A 20,114-nucleotide genomic window follows, 5' to 3' on the forward strand; every position below is an offset into this window, starting at 1 on the left:
TCATATCCTAAGTTGGGTGGAAAAGTGTTTATTTATGAAATATCTCAAACAAGAGATTTCACTCAGGCCAAAACAAATCCATACAGAGATACACCCACTGTATTACCAAACAAAAGAGACACACCCAGTCATGTAGAAGATTAAAAAGTCTTATTTGAAATGCAAGAAGCCAAAAAAGAAAACAACAGCTCCTACTATGAAGTGGAATGTTACAGACAGCTGAACGATAGATTGGAAGAGCTGATATTGTCAACAGAAACCAGTTTATCATTGATATATCAGTATTGATATGTTAGAGAGAAATTGCAGTGCATTTAACGTTTACAGGCTGTATTTTAAATGTACAGTCAGACATGTTTTTCTTATTTCAGTGTACTGTTATTGTTTTAATACTCAAGTTGACCTGTAAAACATCCTCCTCCAGACATATCTTTATCAATATAAAACAAATTTGAGTTTGAGATTCGGTTTATGGCCAAACATGTTCACGTCAAAAACAAATACCATCCAATATTTCATTATTGGATTTAAATGATTTTCAAATATCGATACCAGTAATGGCTTTGATCAGTCTGGCTTTTAAAACTCAGATTTGAAGTTGTGATAGTGACCTTGAGACATACTGCTGTAAATTAATCCATCTATCCAAAAGCAAACAAAATCCTCCTCTATCATGTCCTTCACTTTGCAGGCAGTCTTAGCACCACTGTTTGCAAAATACAAAATCTCAACAGTGATGATAGAGTCCCTATTTGTCAGCTGTTTTGTCCCGATCACTGTGGAGCCAGCGGGATGCCTCTTGCGTCTGTGACTTGTCCCTCCTGCAGGTTCTTGACCAGCTGCGCGAGCCAGCGTTTGGTAGTGGTGTCGTCTTTCAGCACCTGGGCGAAGGTGCTGTCTTTCAGCTGGTCAGGTAGACACTGACGTAGAGCTTCTCTGGCTCTGAGGAAGGAATCACAAACCAATTAGCTTTTCTGTCAAAAAATATCTTACTATAAAACAGGTATTCATGTTGTTGACTCTGAATTTTTGACATCTTTTCTTGTTCTTATCTATTTATACAGTTGTTTGGAGAGTGACTGCTAAGCTGAGTAGAAGGATCCTAACACTTCTCATTGAGTGAACAATCATGTTAATAGATTACGTTCAGAGCTATACTTTAAAATGGCTTTCTTGGATTCTACCAGTGACCAAAAAGTGTAAAACTATCAGTTTTATAATGATAAGAGGAGAAAAGAAGCAGCATCTGTAAGTAACCACTTGATTGGAAAGTCATTGTGAGAACTGCAATAAATACATTTTAGTAGTGTGCAAACACTTAGTTCTGACCACAAACTGAGAAGCCACTTAACTGACAACAGTCAACACACTGTATTTATGTCATGGCTCCTCCTAGTGGCAAGTACCGATCATTAAATTCTTCTCTAACAAGTTAAAAGTTTCCAGGGTGAGGAGGGAGCTCAAATCAACAGCCGAAGGTAAAACAGGTGTAGTGTATCTGTGCAACAAAGCTCTACCTGAGATTATCTGAGAGGCGAAGGTAGCAGCGAACTACATGCTTCAAGAGGCGAGCTGATGGTTCTTTAGAGAGCTGGAGCACCATTTTGCCCTGTAAAGAAAAAGATGAAGATGATACTGTGACAGAGGATCTTCACTTCTATTCCATGTCACACTGTGCAGACAGACGAGGCCAATAAATCCAGATGTTTCTCTGGGGACACTTACAAGGATCATGGCCACGTGGGAGAAACGCTCATACGTCTGACATATATAAGCCAGGCCTGTGTCGTCCAACAGGATCTTCTGCAGTATGAACGTAGCAACCTGTTAAATAAAGTGAAGTCAGTATAAGTGAGATGTTACCTGGAGTTACAACCCTGAATCAGTAAACGATCAGATTTTTTGTTTTTGTTTTCTAGAAACAAAGAGTAAAAAAACAAGTCAAGTTTAACCAGAACCACAGCAGAGATACAGGCTCATACAGCGAAGTGAAGGAGAAATTAATATTATGACTGATAAGTTGTAAAAGATGGGAACACTAGGCATTTTAACAGCTGTAGATGAAAAATGAAGATGGAAAGAATGGAAAAGGCTGAGATGCAGGTTTGAATAATTACTCTAAAATAACAGTCAAGTTCAGGACAATGTCTGTGAGAGGACTGTTATGAAAAAATCAAGAACAGTTAAGTACCGTCTTGGAGAGCTCACTCCCTGACTCCATAATGCGGAGGCACAGCGGGATGATTTCAGTGGTGAGGAGGAAGTTAATCACTTCTTGTTCATCCGTTTTCACTAAGGCACCTGCAGTAAGCAAAGAGAGACAGCTTCATGGATAAGATAAACGAAATAGTTTTGTGAAAATTGCCCTCAATCAAAAATAAAAACACCTAAGGTTGGGGTTAGGGTTACCTATGACTCCGAGGCTGGTGAGTCGCAGGTACTCAAACGGACGGGTTTTGCTCACAGTGTGTAGAAAAGGGTAAAGGAAGAGCGGGATGTGCGCAGCAAGAAAAGCTGACCTGATGAGGAAAGAAGAAGTAAAAACATTTAAATCAAAGCGACCACACTTGCTGTATGTACACAGTCAATATCAGACATGAGCTCTGAGGTCACATTTATGAATTTGACTTATAAAAGAAAATCCCTACATTAACATTACAAGCCATGAAAAACCAGGGATTAAAGATGCTTTGGTCAGATGAAAGACATATTAATAAAAATACATATTTTAAAATAGGAAAATAGTTATGTCTGACTTGTGTTTGTGTTCTGGATAACTGAACCAATTCATGAAATATGAACAAATTCAGAGTAAATTCTGTCGGATTTAGTGGAAAAAAACAGTCTTTGCCCTAAAGATTATGTGGCAACAGCCTAAAGGTGCATTGGATAGTTGAAGCTTTCTGTTCTTTATACTGAATTCCACATTACCGTGTCTCTGGATGTGAGGCAACACACTGCAGAAGTGCCAGGGCATTACACACTCTGTTAGACTGGTGAGCTGTAAGCGTAGGTGGGTTTATAGACGGATAGATGTTCACTATTTCCTAGAAAGAGAAAGAAAACGTATTGGGGGAAAAAAAGGTTACACCTAACATTAAGACCACACAACAGCAGAAAAAAATGAACAGATACAGACCTGCAACAGGGCCGCAATGGTGCCACAGGAGTGCCAGAGCATTGGTGCCAGGTCTGGAACGGACTCGCGTTTCTTGCTAAGCTCCAGCAATGCATTTTCTCTGGTCTCTGGACTGGACAACTCATTGATCCATTGGTAAATCTTCTCACGGTCCACCTGGGCCAGGGCTGTGACGTTAGTTACAGCCTGTAAGAGTAAAAGGAAAATAATCATCAGAGACTCACCATGCAATTAAACCTTAGAGGTGATTATTTGTTTTATCACTCATCATAACAGAATAACACATTTTACTTGTGTTTACACTATACACGGCTAAAATATAGCTTCACATCATTGACCTGAAGACGATATGTAGAAGCAAACAGCTTTATCCTGTACATTACTGTACTTTGTTCAAAACTAGAGCTTAAAAATGAATTCTGGTCTCTGGTGAATTTCCCTGGATGCCACATGCCCGGCTGAATATGTGGAAATATCAATAAATTGATGGAGAATTCCTCTAGAATATATGATATTCATATGCATATTTAACTGAACGACTTCGGTTTAAATATTTTTGTTGGAACATGATTAAAAATGTGTATTATTCTGTCACATGGTGGTGACTGAGCAGTTTTGTTTTGTTTTTTTAATATTAAAGCAATTTAAGGGGAAACAAAGGGGTAAATGTATGTTCACGCTTGTTACCGTACAGTAAGCTATTAGAAACTCACCGCTCCCGTCGCCAGCATCCTCTGAAGCTCTCTGTGGTCCCAAAGCGTTTTTTAAAAAAATACTATCTCAGTTGAAGTTTGGAAGTTAACGACAGTGTCAAACTAATGTGGCTGCAATGAAACAAAGTTGGGGTAACTAGCACACAGTAATACGGGCAGCTAGCCCAAGCTAGCTGCTAAATATCCCGACAAATGGAACCCGGTACGCGCGTAAATCGACATCACAAGCAACATAACTTCTTATAAACCTTGAGATAGCCGGATAATATTCACATTTTTGTGTATCGAGAACTCGAGAACTCAAAACTAAACCCTACAAATAACATAGTTAATCCAGTAGCGATTTTTTGTTAGCAGGGAGATGCAACCTACATACAAATAATCAAAGTCTCGCGAGAGTTGGAGCACGTTCTCTCGCTTATCATTTCCGTTGTAAATTTTCACATTCCCGCCATCATCGCGCAGTGTTGCGAGGCGTCGTGTGCGGGTCCACTGTCAACAACATACGTACTAGGCAGCAGGTGAATGCCGGCAAAACAGTCTTTCTGCCCTCGGAGGATCTACGGAAACGATACTGTGATTTAAAAGTTTCAAAGCGAGCACATATCATCGACCGGTAAGGAACTGCGACGATGAAACCACACCGTGACACTGTTTTCATCACCATATTACAATCAGGCAAATTAGCCAGTTAGCTAGCTCCCGCTAGCCAGCTAGCCGACATGCTAATGTCGGCCTCCTCCATCCATTCAGCGTCTGTAGATGAGAGGACGGCATCCCAGACATTCAGCTTGGCTGTAGTGTCAGCCTGGATGTCTTTTCCTAACTTTGGTGGTTTTGCACATGTTGTGACTGTTCGTCTTGTCAGAATAACGTTAAGACGTAAGGAGCGGTGGTCTTTAATGTGTCGTGCACCCTCGCCTGTCTTAGCTGCTGCGATACAGATTGGCTGTTTGGCTAGTTTGATGGCTAATGCAAACCAGGCTTCATTGGCTCCTAATGGAACCGCTAGCCAGCTAACACTGGTGGCGTGAGTTTTCCCACTTTGTAAAAAATGACTCGTGTTTACTGCGTGTGTGTCGTCTGTTGTGGCCCAGTACAGCGTTTAAAACGTGTTGGTGCTGTTAAGTTGTGATGCTATGCTGCTTGGTGTTCGTTTGGAGTTTGTTGTGACTTTCAACAAGCGCTCAGTAGTGAAGCGTTGGCATCAGTGGGCTAGCTTGATGGCGTTATTGTGTGTTTTGTGTTCAGTAACGTAAACTAAGAAAAGTCAAAGTGTTTTATGTTTCAGTTGATAAATTGGCGGTGATGAATGACAGTGATAAAAGTCATTTCAGATGATCTCCCCACGGAGAAATGACATTAATGATGGCTATTTGATGGCACCGATATGGTTAAAGCTTGACATTTATCATCCTCACTGTGTAGACGCGACATTGAGAGTGCGCTTTAAATGTCACGCCGCGGTTGCACTAACAACAGATTTAATTTCCCTCTTGTTTAGGATTCGTCTGATCACAGGTCCCAGCCTCCAAAGTGCACCAACTGGATAGTAAGCCATGGCAACCACAGTGCCCAAACTCTCCAGCGGTGGCGCTGTTAAGATCCGCTTTACCAGCATGGACCAGGGTACCACCAGGTGGAGAGAGGGAACTTTTGAGATTCTGGAGAAAGACAACAAAGTCAACCTCTGTCTCAGATTCAACTGTGGTGGAGCTTCCAAAACTTTTCAGGTATGGTTCACTTTGTTTAATTTTTATTTATTCAATAAGGGGCTCAAATTGTGAAATATGTTGTTGTTTTTTTTTATTGTAATATTCATGAACTGACACTCATTGTTTTGGAGACATCTGTCTCATCTATAGGAATTTGTTTACAGCAATCTTTGGTGTTTCTCATTCCTTTATATAAATGTCAAAAACCCTGAGGAAAGTGGCTGATACTTAATTTTCTTGCTGTGGGTTGGAATCATAAGAAACAACAAAGAGAATCTAACTCACAGGCTACCAGGTTATTGTGGAATGCAAGCTCGTTAATGTTATTAGTAACACATGTGCTTTTCCGAATATTGACTCCTACTGTAACTAACATGTCTGCACAGTGGTAATCAAAACAGTATTGCAATGCCTGCCAACCTCGTGCTGTTGAACATTTCCTGCTCTGTCTCAGGTAATTAACTGGCTAACAGTTCTTTAATCCAAACAACTGACTGGCTTGACTCTAGTGTATTGTTTATAAAGCTAATAAGTGTTTGAACATCTTGAACAGGAGCCAGTCACGAAGTTACAGTACACAGTCAGACCATCTGAATGAGCTGTAGGTGTCATATTTGCTCAAGAACAGGGTGGTGCGAGGGAACGCTAATGCAACCAATAACCAACACACGTTTGCTCACAGGTTGTGTCAAAGGACTGAAACTAAATATTCATGTTTATGTAACCATATTTTAGCAAATAGTTTAAATGTGGCAGGGTGGACTCTGCTGGTGCAGAAGCGACTTGAAATGTTTCTGACAACCACCACCCTCTGCAAGAGGCAAACTGCAAAGTTTTTCATGCCACCATTTAAGTGTTCAGAGTATTCAAGAATAAAACGGATGGCGGATAATTTCAAATGGCACATAAAATCTAATTGCCCTGATGGGGCTTCAAGACTTGGCTCAGGTCCCGACTGAGTTGGATTTCTGACATGATGCTCTCGGGCAAATTTTCCTCCGCTTGTTTCACTTTAATAGTGAATTAATAACATTTTCTTGCAGTGTGAATATATTTGTGGTTATTTACAGAACAAAAAACCTCTTGTCTTGCAGCTGAACCAGAACGTGAAGACTATCAACCAGAATTTAAACCGGATCCAGCTGACTTTGAAGGACAGCAGTGCCATCACTCTGGATAAGATGTCCCCAACTCTGGTCCAGAGGACCAAGGAATACCTGGAGAAGCTGAAACAGACAAAGACAAGTGCGTGATTCCACTAACGCTTGTTTTAAGAACTCTTTGCTGATTCACATTTTAAGTGAATGAGGACAACCAAAGCCAGACAATTCTTAATTGTAATATTGACAGTTACATTTTAGCTGTATTTTGGTTCATCCACTGATGATTTAGCAAAGTATAACTGTATATAAAGTATAAAGTCATTATTTTTAGATAATTTTAAGTTCTGGACAGAATTTCTCAGGCTTTATGTGCAGCAAACATTGATGCATTTAAAACATACATGTCTGAAATTCCAGCAGATATATTTTGATGTTGAGTGTTGTTTTTCCGGTTAGGTTTCTTAATGTTTGTGGTTATTTCAAGAGAAAATAGTTAGTGACTTTCAAGTTAAATACATCTTTGTTGTACTACTTGTTCTGTCTGCAAAATTTATTCTCTAATTAATTTAATATTTTTTTTCTGGTTTCATGATCGTGGCCCCTTGTTCTTCACCGATTCAACCAAATGCTGTATCTATCCACTGAGACTTTGTTTTGAAATTTTGAATAAAGCAGCAACTTCGCTTTGTTACATAGACAGAGCAGATGGTCAGATTGAGCCAGACACCATCTACTACGAGACACGCGAGCCACAGACTCAGAAAAACAGCTCAGATTAGCTTTCCGACTATATTATATATCTCATTCTTATCTAACTCACAAACAGGAACACTCACTTTGTCCTGAGTCTTAGTTTGCTGAATGAGGGAGAAAAATAAACATTCACAGAGGAAAGTTCATTGCTGATGTCAGTTTGCAGGCTAGATGGCTAATTAGCTGTTGAGCTGTAAATGTCACTTGGCTCTGATTAGATGCTGGCTTGGTCCTTACTCTTCAAGACCACTAACATTATACTGTCTGCTCGTGACATGTAGGCAACAGTGCACGTTTGTTGTTAGTTCCTCCAGTCGCCAAAGAGGAAAACTGTTTTTCTGAGTGCAGCTTTTTTTTTTTAAAAAAAAAAACATGTTGACATTATTTTACGCTACAAAAAGTGATGACTAAATGTAGCTTCAGTTGGACTTTATGATGGCCTCAGATAAAGAATGGCATAATTACAAAAAACATAGTTACTAATTTTTTCAATTTGAATTGACTAAATAATGATACAACTGGGCCTCATGATAGTTAAAATTTCCCTGAAGTCTAAGGCTTGGTTTTTACATCCCTATTATGACGGCACAATTTAATAAAACTCTCATCCTACAGAAACGGTACAATGAACAATCTGTCAGAAGGAAACAAGTATACGGCTAATACGACTGGTGGTTTTTTGTTTTTTTTTTTGAGAGGGGGATCACATCTTTTGAGTCACATACTTTGTCCTGACGTCTTCGCCTTCTTCTTCTTGCTTATTGTGCAGTTTTAAAATCATCGCATGGAAGTGCAAACTTCAGTGTGCTTGGGAATCGCTCTGTGAAAAATGACACCAGCCCATCAGGGGAAAGACAGGTGAGCAAGCACATAGATTTATTTTATTTTACATGAAAATATGAAGACAAAACCTTTGCTTACATTTGACTCAAATCTTCAGACTTCTAACATCTTCCAGACAACACCGAGGCGGCAGAGTGCAGAAGGCCGGGAGGACACGACACCAAGGAAGCCTCTGGGCAGCCCGAGTAGAGCTGCCTCCACTCCCACTCGCACTGGACTCTCTGAGAATAGGTAGGACAGACGTTCATGTTGCTGCTGTGTGAACCACATCATGTTAACAGTTTGATCTTTTTTTTTAAACACAACCTGAGGTAATTCTACTTGGCAATTATTCATACAGATAGGGTTAAATTAGTCAGTTCTAAGATAGTAAATTCTGAAACTATTTGCATCAATCTTGTGTTCTCTTTTTAAAAACAAACTCACAAAAAATATAATTATTATACAGATAAAAATGGCAAAAAACTTTGATTGTTCAGCTTTTTCAAAGTGAAGGTCCATAGTGTGTGGAGGCAGTCTGACAAGATACATTTCAAAATCCTTTATTCGGGAATGGATATGGATAAGCCTTCTACAAGAGTTGTTTGTTCTTTGTGTATACTGACAAAAATAGCAAGTCCTTGGTCTCCGTTCCTTGTAGCTTTCTCACACCCGTCATTTTTAGGTGTTAGATTTTTGTCTTTCATTTTCAGCTCGGGACTTGAATTTTTCTGTCTCTGTTCTTCAGGAGCGAGAAGAGAAAAAGACTCCTCAACTCTGAAAGTGATCTAACCGAGGACTACCCCAAGGAAAATGACTCTTCTAGGTAAAAGCAACATGCCTCACCTCCCAGACTAAACTGTGGTCTGGATGCACATGGAATAACCTGACTTGCGTTGCCCTTTCTTCCACTATAAGTACTGGGCAGATACAAGAGTGTTTATATATGATGTTATGTAAGTTGTATCATTTATATGTGAGGATCAAAATTTCTTAAAGTCGAATCAAAAGGTTTCAGCATTCTCATAATTCTTTTACAGTCAGAACATGACAAAAAAAATATGTATTTACGCTTCCTCAGCAACAACAAAGCTACTTCAGATCCATCCAGGAAGTATCCATTGAGCTGTAAAGATAAGATGAAGCAGGCAGAGGAGAACAGGAGCTCAGGTAAGCTTCTACATCTTTATATCTCTGGTTATATGTTCAGATGCTTGGTAGAATTCATCCTGTTAAATTCACAAATGTACAAAGATAGAAACATAAACCAGCAGACCTAAAACTTACTTTCATCAAACTTTTCTTCTCCTTACCTTCAGCTCCACTGGCATCAACTCCTCTTCAGCCAACGTCATTCTACGGCAGCCGATCTGTGACTAAAGACTACAGCCAGAGTCACGCTTTCCTGGACAGGTGAGTTTCTTTTAGTGTGGCAGAGTTAAAGTGAAACTTTGACCAAAATGCAACCTAGGCTTTTTTTTTGTGAATGTACCCGAATCAAACGTTTGTGAAAAAGCATAATTATGACTTATTTTGAATGGGAGTTCTACGGGCACTTTAATGATAGCATCAAAATCACTATTTTTAAAACACTAAGAAGGCTCGACACAACGTAGTAGTATCACCAGGGTCTCTACACATGAACATGAGCATTGAGAACATTGTTTGTGTTCACAGAGTTTACTAAAAAAGTTTTTGAACAACTCATGTTAGCAGTTGCTTGTTCCGATCCCCAAGTATCGATCCCCAAGTGCGACTTAACATGGATGAGAGTAAAGGTGGAACGCTCCTATTCGCTGTTTTGTCGTTAGCAAAAGACAATATTGACCTTGAAGTTGAAAAAGGAGCCCCTTATGGAGTCCATATCATCGATACTTATCAACTGGCAAGATGGTGGCAACCAGAAAAAACAACTGGTTAAGTGAGTTGTTCAAAAATGTCTTTTGTAGTAAACTCTGTGTACGCATTTTTACTTAAAAATAACTAAAAGAATTAATCCATTATTAAAGTAGTTGGCAATTACTTCCCTTTCGATGGACTGACTTTTCACGGCAACTCTACTCATCTACTTCTCCATGTGAAGATACTTGAGCAATACAGTGAAACACATTTTTGGCGTCCTTTTCATGTAGCAGGAGAGTATTGTCACATTATTGCACGTCTACTTTATGATCTACGGTTTTTGGCTTTGAAGTGCAGAGGAGATTAGTAGTTTTCAAGACAGAATTCTAAATGCACTTCAGTCTAGATGTGAGGTTAAAGGATGTGATTATGGTGAGAGCAGTGATTTGACTTTGTATAATCTTTACTAGGCCATCCAGTACAGCACAGAGCACCTCAGTCAAGAGAAGCCTCATGCTGCCCAATCACTCCACTCCCTTCAAGAAGGTACGTCCCTCCTCTGTGGACTACGGTGGCTGGAACAAGCAGCGGCCCTCCACTCTGGCCCAGCCTCAGCCGCCACTGCAAGGGTAAGAATAAGCCACTTCATGTGAAGAGAGACTGGACTGCATTTATATTGAATATTGTGAAACCAAATGAAATACAAGGGGCATCAGAAAGAGCTGTTTTAGCACAAAAAAAGTAGTTTCCAAGAGGCTGTTTTAGCTTTTCTGATTTCACAGAAACATTTGTAACATTGTGAAAGTCGTGTCTCTAAATCCAGAAAAAGGTTCATTCTGTTACCAATTCAAGGCCTTATATTTCTTTTTTTTATCTTCAACTTTTCCTTTTGTATCTTTCAGATTCTCTAACCTTGGCAACACTTGCTACATGAATGCCATCCTGCAGTCCCTGTTCAGCCTCCCCTCTTTCTCCAACGACATGCTGAAGCAGGGCATCTCATGGAAGAAAGTGCCCATCAATGCACTGCTCAGGTACCACATCAGGCTCTGTACACAGGGCTGGATTTAAAGACTTTCTTGTTCTTGCTAATGAACCCCTTTTTCAAAATCTTGCTTAAAAGCACTTGTTGAAAAGCTGCAGAGAGAAATGTTTCAAAACATTTTTAATTTCTCTGTGATATCTTTGCTGCCTGCAGGCGTTTTGCTCACCTTATGGCAAAGAAGGACGTGGGCTGTCCAGAGACAAAAAAGGACCTCTTGAGGAAGGTGAAGAGTGCGATCTCCTCCACAGCTGAGCGTTTCTCTGGAAACATGCAGAATGTAAGTACCTAGAAAAAGTACCATATTCAGATTTTCTTTAGTTGTTACAGATAGATGTCATCCCTTCAACTGTTTGTAAAGGATTTGTTTGTGAAGACCTTACCTGTTTTAGCTCAGATTTGTTTAAATTGTCACCTGTCTGCACATAACACTCCTTATATTCACTTATTTTGCTCAATTAAGTCCACTCGTGTCACAATGTTCACCAGGATGCTCACGAGTTCCTGAGTCAGTGTTTGGATCAGTTAAAAGACGACGTCGAGGACATGAACAAGAGCCTGACAAATGAAGCTGCAGCAGCCTCGTCATCCTCTGCGGTGGGCGAGAACGGCCAGGAAGCAACGTCGTCTGCAACCAAGACAGAGCCGGGTGAAGAGGTGGACACCTCCCGCATCTACACCTGCCCCGTGGCGGTCAACATGGAGTTTGAGGTGCAGCACACTATCATCTGCAAAGGGTGAGGCCTGTTTCCTGCCGGATCCTCTGAGTTTATCCTTGCTGTGTGTCTTTTTTGCTGTGGCAAAACTGTTCAATGCTATGGGAAAAATAATTTGTGTGCTATACCTTTTTTATTTTGCTCTGCAGCTGTGGCGAGGTGGTAACCAAGCGAGAGCAGTTCAATGACTTGTCCATCGACCTACCACGCAGAAAGAAAACGCTCCCACTTCGCTCCATTCAGGATTCCCTGGATCTCTTCTTCAGGGTGAGTCTTTTCATAGAAGGGATTCTATGAATGATGAATCTTTAGCCACTTTCCCAGCTTGTTGTGTTTCTTTTGAAAGTAACAAAGTGTCCTACATGAAACTACAAGTACTTTTTTGAATATGTAATAATATAAGTAACATTTTACTTTTGCAGATGGAGGAAATTGAGTACTCGTGTGAAAAGTGCAACGGGAAAGCAGCAACTGTTACACATAAATTCAGCAAGCTGCCCAGGTATGCATTCACAGAAAACTTAGGGTTGGAGCGACAGTAGTAGTAGTAGTAGTAGTAGTAGTAGTAGTAGTAGTAGTAGTAGTAGTAGTAGTAGTAGTAGTATTTTAAAAAATCAGATTCCAGCCTCTTAAGTGTGAATACTTTCTCATATTGTCTATGAGAAGATTTCATGCTAATCATCAAATACTTGATAGTTGATATTTTTACAGCCGAGTAGAAGTTCACTGCATTTCACAGATGTTTTGTAGCCATTCAGCCATAACTGGAATCACAACTTTCTTTAATCATCTGTTGGTCATAAGAATAAAAGAATGTCTTGATGAACTGAGGGTAATTAATTATGGATTTCTCATGTATTCTTCTCCCTGCAGAGTCCTCATCCTCCACCTGAAACGGTACAGCTTTAACGCTCAGCTGTCTCTGAACAGCAAGCTGGGCCAGCAGGTGGTGATCCCTCGATACCTGACTCTGCTGTCCCACTGCACCGAAACCACACGGCCCCCTGTTAGTCTCGGCTGGAGCTCTCAAGCCTCCATGTAAGATTTTCTAAACAGTCTGAAATAAAATGTGTGAAAAATAACTTTGAACACTTCACAGTCTGGGTAATTACATCCTGAACGACTGAATGAGTTAGTCGGGTTTTAGTGAAAGCTTTGCAATTAATGTGGATACATTAGATCCAGTCCCACTGGCTGAGAGAGGATGGTTAATGAACCGAAAGCAAACATTAGGACTTTAAATGTTTTCTTTGTTGCTCTCAGGTCCAGAACACTTAAAACGTCACCATTGGTCAACTCTTCCACAGCACCTCTTCGGTAAGTACTGCAAGACTTTTAAATTATAAATGGAAAAAAGAAGGAAATGGTACATTTACGCTGGACACAATTCTGTTGTCAGCCTCCTTGAGAAAGTGTGTGTGCACGTACTCTGACCCGTATTGTTTGACTAAATAGGACTTAAAGTGCCTTCAGACATGGCTTTCTATTTTTTTGTGTAAATCTAATCTGTGACTGGTGTCTGTGTAGAAGGATTGGAGGGAAAGTGGCCAACTCCACCTGCACCTCAATCCTTGTGGACTCTGACTGTGAAGAAGAAATTAGTAGGAAGGTGAGCACGAGCCGCAAGCGACGCCTCAGCAGCTGTCTGCCTGATGACGACGACCGACCGGAAGAGGTGAATTTTCTGACAGACCTGAAAGATTAAAATGTATCCTCCTTTTCTTGTCTCTGTGACTGTTTTGACACTGTCTTGTGTGTTTCAGCGGAGAGCAGCAATAGATTCGGCAGACTTCGGTGGCATAAATGATGACGAAATGTTAGAGGCTGTGCTGGAGATGAGTCGGCAAGAGGCCGGGCTGTCAGCTCCTCCCCCTATGGAGGATGAGCCAACAAGCAGCCCTGACACCGGCTTTGGAGACACAGATGCCCATGACCTGGCCTATCACACAGATTTGCTGGAAACGGACACCAAGCAGCCTGCAGGTAGTCCAAGATCGGGATGTGTTTTATTGGAGTTAACCTTACTAGTATTTGAGTGTTACTTAATTGATGTGTTGAACCTGTGTAGATGTTCTGGATTCCCTGGACTTGACCATGGATGAGAACAAGGAGAACCAGACCCCAGAGGGTGTGCAGCAGCAGGGAGAACTGGACTGGGTCCAGCAGTACAGTCTGGATCAGGAGAGAGAAGAACAGGAGCTACAGCAGGCTCTGGCCCAGAGCCTCCAAGAGCATGTAAGATTAAAGACCACGTGACTCCCGCAGGGCTCTGCCTTCAGAATGGATGATGATGATGATGCATCTACATACAGTATTGTTCCACTGTAAGATATAGAACAGTTGCGTATCAAATATGTAGACAACTTCAAGACGCCTAACACCCAGCAGTCCCGGCTGGAGTGAAAATAAAATGTTGAAAATTTACACACTGAATCTCAATAATGTACCTTTCCTCCACTTCACCCCGTGTAGGAGGCCCAAGAGATGAGAGAGGATGATGATCTGAAGAGGGCCACGGAGCTCAGTTTGCAAGGTGAGAACCAAGATGACATGATAATCACATGTTGAGCATATTCATCAGTTGTCAGCTGGTGGCTGTTGGAGCATGTCGAAGTGTTGGAGGCAGCCACAACACCATCAGTTATCTCTCAAATTCACTGCAGGTTCTTCACATTTTTCATATTGTCTCCAAGCAGAAGACCCCACACTGACAACACAAAGTTCAGAGCGAAACCTCAGAGTGCCAGTTGCAATCTCTGTCAGAAATAAAATTAACTTTTGAATCACTGCGCTGCAAAAATGCCTGACCAGTATCGATGTCTGCTCGTCACCCAACAGAGTTTAACAACTCTCTGCCCGAGCTGCTGTGTTCAGATGATGATTCTGGAAACGAGGACGTGCTGGACATGGAGTACACTGAAGCGGAGGCCGAGAACCTGAAGAGGAACGCTGAGGTACGTAACATCCCGCTGCTACACAACCAGTGTGGTCTGCTAATCTTGGTCAATTGTGCCCTACAAATACACTGAAGTAAAAGAAGTGTGCCTCAGCTTTTTTACCAAACATTTCTAGCTGTTCTAATTATAAAAAGTATACAGTAAACAATGCTGAACCACTTTGATTCACAGTAACCTTTCAAACGTTGTAATCCACAGAGCGGAGACTTGGCCAACTCTTTCAGACTCATCAGTGTCGTCAGTCACATCGGAAGCAGCTCCTCCTCTGGTGAGCTCACACTTGTTTGTTTGAAGCTGTTTTACATTTACACTTTTGCATACAAGAGCAGATGTCTGCACATAAACCTTTACTCACAGTACTTGTATCCTAAGAAGGCAGAAGTACTTTAATGTTTGGTTTTAGTGATGATTTTGGAGTGTAATACAGTAACTTGACAAAAAAACTACGAAAACGATTCTAGTGAAATCACCCGCCACAGTTTTTGGTTTAGAAAGATGACATCCCACCTATCTTAATGCGTACCATGACGTATCACTTCCTGTCTTTTTTCTCGAGTGTTCACAACCAATTTTATATTTTTCCACTCAAGGCCATTACATCAGCGACGTGTACGACATGAAGAAGCAGTCGTGGCTGACCTACAATGACCTGGACGTGTCGCGCACACAGGAAGCAGCCGTCCAGCGAGATCGCGACCGCAGTGGTTACATCTTCTTCTACATGCACAAGTGAGTGAGAAGAGTAACTAAATACTGTCTTCAGTTAGTCTTTGTTATTATAGTGAAACAGCTGGATCCTGACTAGTCTTTGATTAAACACATCTGGGTGTTTCTGTTAAGTACAGAAACGGCCCTGAGGCTCAATTTGTTTTTCTTGTCAGAAATTTTGAGCACACTTGTGAATACTTCTTTAATGTTAAAATACTAGTGAGAATTTCCTGTTGGAGGGCATTACATGATAGTGTCTGTGTTGTGTGTCTTCAGGGATGTGTTCGAGCAGCTGTCTGAAATGGAGAGATCTGGAGCCAACGCCACTTCAGAGGCAGGGAGGAACGTCCTGCAGCCGCTCTGAGTGCCACATCTTTGGACACATCCACAGCTGAACCCTGCTATAGATGGGAGTTCTCCTCTGAACAGCCTTGAGTACTACTGATTGCCGTCCTTTTTTTGGTCGTCTTCAGGCACTTCTTTTCCTCTACAACTGACTAAATGGCCTGCTAATCTAGCACCTGCGAATGCCAACGCAGGTGCTAAACCATCTAGACTCTTGAAATACCAGAAATGCAGTTAAAATGTTCAGTGGATCAAAGTTTGCCTCCATGTTTTTGGGGCTGGAGTTTTTCTTTGCTATGATTTTATCAAACAGTTGTTTTTTTGTTTCTTTTCTTTCTTTGTTTCTTTCTTGATACACTTCTTTAAACTTTAATGCCGTTCATTCAGACTTTCACTTAAGAGCAACTATCACACCAGATGCTGCTGGTGCTTCATGGATTGTATGTTCTGCAGACCCTTTATTTCCCATATAAAACTAAATAAAGATATATTCTATGTTGGAGTATAAGCTATAATAGAGTTAGAGGGTTGTTGTATTTAGCGGGTACATTTGGTGCAATATTTATGTTCTGGCACAAACTGGCCAATTCAAATCAACTTTGTATCACTGAGTGTGTTTGTGTGTGTGGATGTTTGCCCACTTGCTTTCTGTGCTTGACTTATGGCCTAATTTGTGTGTGTGTGTGTGTGTGTGTGTGTGGTTGGTTGTCTCCATATTATAGATTTAAGAAAAACCCGTCATCTTAATAACAACACAGCCTGTTTTTTACTGAGCTTTTCTCAGTAAATCCCACTTTATTCTTTTGGAGTTTTGACCTTGTGCCTCCCGAGAAAACTTTTTATAAATATGTAAAAAAGCTTTACTTTGACAGTTGCACAACCTTTTTGTTTTTGGATATGTTTGTCAACGATGTGTAAGTCAGATTTTCATTATAAAAAGCCAAGATTTTCTATTTATTGCAGCATAGAGGGGTTGATTTTATCTAAATGAACCCATTAAGATACGCCACGGCAAAATAGAAGTCATTACAACTAGATCACCAGGGAAGCTAGCTATAGAGTAATGTCTCTTATTTCACCATCTTTAAGGCCAGTATACAGTTCTTAACACTTTAGACCTCTGCTAACGCTGTTCCACTAGTTCCTATCAGGCGTGCTTGCTTATAGAACAGGAAAAGAGGAAGTATTTTGTTATTCTAGAAACTGGTTGTACAGGTCTTGTTTGTTACACTGTAAAAAAAAAAAAAAAGTCACATTTCAGTACACCACATGTAACGAGTAACATTGAAAACGTGTCTGCTGGACATAATCAGACCATGCAACACATGAAAATCTACATAACATAGCATTAAAGAAAGATCAGTATGGACTGAATATATTCTTGATACCCAGTCCTCTTATGATTTGGTTTTTAGGGAGGAGACTCCTGGAGGTACAGTGTTGTTACACCATAGTAAAACCTGACTATGACAGCAGTCATTTTCTGTCTGCCTTGAATTTCTGAAACATTGCGCTTTCCTGAACATCCTTTCCCAGATGCAGTGTAAAGAGGGTGAAATGTATTTGTGAAGTAAAAATGAACAGCTTTTTCTACCCTTCATACACAACTGACTCTTCCTAAAGCAGATTTTAATAAAATATTACAGTGAAAGTACTCAGACTTTTTTATTTTATTTGATGTTTGAAACCCTTTAACAACACTCACAGCCGGTGTTTGAAAAAAGGAAATCCACAATCAAGCAGCTGAACATTGTGATCCTGGAGAAGAAGATGGCATCCAGTGTACGTTTATTCATGATTGAAGGAATTAATAAAATAACATTTTATTTAAAATAGCAGTTTCACTGGTTTTAGGCCCATGAACAACAAAATCAAGCACCATAGTGCAGGTAGTGCAAGTGTAAAGGAACAGGTGATGTCACTGTCACCTGTCCTGAGAACATCTCTTCATCAGCGGCTCCAGATGTCTTCCTGTGAGTCTGTTGTACTCACTGAGAATGTATTTTTCCCTCTGCAGCATCTGGAAACAAATTAAAAACAAACATTTTTTAAACCATATCCCCGAGATGATTTACGGTGGACCTGCAGTGACAAAGTGTTAACTTTTAGATGATCAACTAATCAGTCTAAGTGATTTATTTCCAAGTCTATTCAAGCTTCTTACATATGAATATGTTCTGGTTTCTTTCCTCTATGACAGGAAACTGAACTGGGTTGTGAACAATTCGATAATTGAGGTCATCATCTTGGAGTTTTTTCACTATTGTCTGACATTTTGTAGAGCAAACAACTGAGTAAATAAGCAACAATGAAGATAATCATGACTGGCTGCTCTACTTCACTGTGTGATAAAACCACACCATCAAATTTAAATTGTCTGTATAGAACCCAACAAAAACACAGACGCAAACCATGAATAAAATAACCATCTAGACAATTGAACAAGCAGACTTTGCTATGTGAACGTGTGCTGGGATGTCGATGCTTGAGAGATAAAACTATTGATTTCAAAAATGGATGGGAATAAAAGGGTCACAGTGGTTTTCTCCAGGTAGGTTGCACCTTTCTTTTTCATTTTTAAAACATACTTTCTCAACTCCCACCAGTGTTATCCAGTCACGCTCTTTTGTTGAATTTGACAGCAATAACTCTTGAACAGTTCCTGTTACTACAAATCACCCACAACCCTGCACTGAATATTTTTTTTTACCCTAACTACTTATTTTGTATACCAAAGAGAAAGTGACCTGTTTGAATGTGTTGTGAAACATGTAATCTCCATACAAACCTCAGTCCACTCTTCCTCTGTCTCGTGTCTGTAGCCCAGCAGGTGACAGATACCGTGTGCAGTGACGACCTGACACATGAAGCAGAAGAGGAACAATTAACTGGAGCCCGACCAATATATCTGTAGGCTTATTTCATGTACATCAGAGTGAAGTTTGAGAATGGATTGATGACATTTTAGACAATAAAGCGTGTTGCTAAACTATAACATATCCTGCCTCCATCACATATCTTTTTTCTCAAGTGTTTGATATTCACATTTAAGGCAGACACTTGTGTATATTGGACAATTTGCCTGGTGATATCAAGCTTTTTACTTCCTAATATCGGTTTGGGTGGAAGGAAGGATGATGGAAGTCCAATTTTTAAGACCTGATTTGAGCCACTTTCTATTGACATTCATAGATTTATTTAAATGTGCACCTGGGAAAAAAAAATGTCTCTGTAAATCTGAACATGTGACAAGAGGTGGAACTCAATGAGCAATTATCAGGCTGCATCCCTGAGAGGTGCCACAACTTCTGGCTGATCTGAGATGATATGAGACATGATGAACATGATGAACGGTGCAGTCTACTCACAGTGAGGGCTCCATGCAGGTCCAGCGAGTCCTCCTGACACTGCTTCATCACAAACTCTACCCCCAAGAAAATGTCCCCCAGGTTCAGCTCATCTCTGTGGAGGGGGCATGGCAGCTTACCAGGTCTCAGGTCCTAAAAAATAAAACACACACACAATTATGACTATTTAAAGAGGTCAAATCTATATTTAAAAAGAAAATCAATAGAGAATCCTTGGTTAGCAATTTGGTTGGTCCAGTGTTTATGGAAGCAGGTGGCTAGCATGTTTACCTCGTGGAATGGAAATGAGAGGACATCCGTAGGCACATTTTTCTTCCTGTATATGTGATTAATCTGCTGGATCCGGTTGTTATCCACGCAGATGATGCCCAGGTCGAATTTCTGAACGCCCAGAATGTGTCTCAGCATATCAACATCCCGGCGCAGCCTGGCGCGGCGGAGAGGCACCACCTTCTGGAGGTTCCGTAGTAATACTCCCATTGTAAAATTCGGCGTAAAAAGAGGAAACGACTATTTAAAATATCTTGTGACATGGGTGAAAGTCAGAGCTAACCCAGTTCCAACAACGGACCGTTACAGCTGTTCTGTGGCGGTGAATGTTGACGACAACCGTGGGTCAGTTTTCCGTTGGTCGGGAGCGACGTTCAGCCATTCCGGGCAGGCAAGAAGACAAGGTGACGCGTCCCGGCAGAATCAGCGTATAGTTCCCCGAAGCCGACTATAAAAATGTGCTCATGGTTGTGTAGATGTTGAAATATACTTGAAAGAAATAAAACATATTCCGTAGTTTATGGAAAATAGTCGCTTGCCAGTTCAACGGCCATTCGAGCGATAAAAAGGTCGCGGCGTTAGCAACCGCGGAACGCACTTTAGCATCGAGGGCGGACCAAA

The 20,114-nt window shown here is 40.7% G+C and overlaps 3 protein-coding genes across 7 annotated transcripts; 1 reads left to right on the forward strand and 2 right to left on the reverse strand.

Moving 5' to 3' along the window:
- Positions 1–133: 133 nt before the first annotated feature.
- LOC119025235 (CCR4-NOT transcription complex subunit 9-like) lies at positions 134–4,227 on the reverse strand. 2 transcript variants are annotated; one of them, XM_037108617.1, is made up of 8 exons: positions 3,853–4,227; positions 3,140–3,325; positions 2,932–3,047; positions 2,410–2,519; positions 2,192–2,301; positions 1,726–1,824; positions 1,518–1,609; positions 134–942 (listed from the first exon to the last, which is right to left on the reverse strand). In XM_037108617.1, the coding sequence occupies exons 1-8, from the start codon at positions 3,868–3,870 to the stop codon at positions 774–776; spliced, it is 900 nt and encodes a 299-aa protein (XP_036964512.1). In that variant the 5' UTR covers positions 3,871–4,227; the 3' UTR covers positions 134–773. The 2 variants fall into 2 exon arrangements, with proteins under 2 accessions (XP_036964512.1, XP_036964513.1); XM_037108618.1 differs by lacking the exon at positions 3,853–4,227 and adding an exon at positions 3,832–3,848.
- Positions 4,228–4,316: 89 nt separating this feature from the next.
- On the forward strand, positions 4,317–17,334 carry usp37 (ubiquitin specific peptidase 37). Of its 4 annotated transcripts, none has more exons than XM_037108613.1 (24): positions 4,317–4,468; positions 5,357–5,585; positions 6,662–6,812; positions 8,193–8,281; positions 8,364–8,497; positions 8,994–9,071; positions 9,327–9,415; positions 9,565–9,658; positions 10,558–10,716; positions 10,990–11,121; positions 11,286–11,409; positions 11,619–11,866; positions 11,995–12,112; positions 12,268–12,347; positions 12,719–12,883; positions 13,109–13,162; positions 13,373–13,520; positions 13,609–13,828; positions 13,914–14,080; positions 14,318–14,378; positions 14,684–14,799; positions 15,001–15,070; positions 15,393–15,531; positions 15,787–17,334. In XM_037108613.1, exons 2-24 carry the CDS (start codon positions 5,412–5,414, stop codon positions 15,872–15,874), a joined length of 2,898 nt encoding a protein of 965 aa, XP_036964508.1. In that variant the 5' UTR covers positions 4,317–4,468; positions 5,357–5,411; the 3' UTR covers positions 15,875–17,334. The 4 variants fall into 4 exon arrangements, with proteins under 4 accessions (XP_036964508.1, XP_036964509.1, XP_036964510.1 ...); XM_037108614.1 differs by having other exon boundaries at positions 13,376–13,520; XM_037108615.1 differs by having other exon boundaries at positions 8,382–8,497.
- Positions 17,335–17,510: 176 nt separating this feature from the next.
- Positions 17,511–20,096, reverse strand: ybey (ybeY metalloendoribonuclease). Its single transcript, XM_037108619.1, has 4 exons — positions 19,494–20,096; positions 19,224–19,355; positions 18,644–18,712; positions 17,511–17,875 (listed from the first exon to the last, which is right to left on the reverse strand). Exons 1-4 carry the CDS (start codon positions 19,701–19,703, stop codon positions 17,780–17,782), a joined length of 507 nt encoding a protein of 168 aa, XP_036964514.1. The 5' UTR covers positions 19,704–20,096; the 3' UTR covers positions 17,511–17,779.
- Positions 20,097–20,114: the final 18 nt, after the last annotated feature.

This window comes from Acanthopagrus latus, chromosome 9, assembly GCF_904848185.1.
Source record: "Acanthopagrus latus isolate v.2019 chromosome 9, fAcaLat1.1, whole genome shotgun sequence".
NCBI lineage: Eukaryota > Metazoa > Chordata > Actinopteri > Spariformes > Sparidae > Acanthopagrus > Acanthopagrus latus.

What these genes read in the sequence shown, in the direction of transcription:
- usp37 (XM_037108613.1), top strand. Translation starts at nt 5,412, where the DNA reads ATGGCAACCACAGTGCCCAAACTCTCCAGCGGTGGCGCTGTTAAGATC. An exon ending in AGAGGAGAACAGGAGCTCAG is followed by an intron (nt 9,416 to 9,564) that starts GTAAGCTTCTAC and finishes CCTTACCTTCAG; the next exon opens with CTCCACTGGCATCAACTCCT. An exon ending in GGACACCAAGCAGCCTGCAG is followed by an intron (nt 13,829 to 13,913) that starts GTAGTCCAAGAT and finishes GAACCTGTGTAG; the next exon opens with ATGTTCTGGATTCCCTGGAC.
- ybey (XM_037108619.1), bottom strand. Translation starts at nt 19,703, where the DNA reads ATGGGAGTATTACTACGGAACCTCCAGAAGGTGGTGCCTCTCCGCCGC. An exon ending in ACCTGCATGGAGCCCTCACT is followed by an intron (nt 18,713 to 19,223) that starts GTGAGTAGACTG and finishes TTCATGTGTCAG; the next exon opens with GTCGTCACTGCACACGGTAT. An exon ending in CAGAGGAAGAGTGGACTGAG is followed by an intron (nt 17,876 to 18,643) that starts GTTTGTATGGAG and finishes ATTTGTTTCCAG; the next exon opens with ATGCTGCAGAGGGAAAAATA.
- LOC119025235 (XM_037108617.1), bottom strand. An exon ending in CACCAGCCTCGGAGTCATAG is followed by an intron (nt 2,302 to 2,409) that starts GTAACCCTAACC and finishes TGCTTACTGCAG; the next exon opens with GTGCCTTAGTGAAAACGGAT. An exon ending in GGAGTGAGCTCTCCAAGACG is followed by an intron (nt 1,825 to 2,191) that starts GTACTTAACTGT and finishes TTTATTTAACAG; the next exon opens with GTTGCTACGTTCATACTGCA.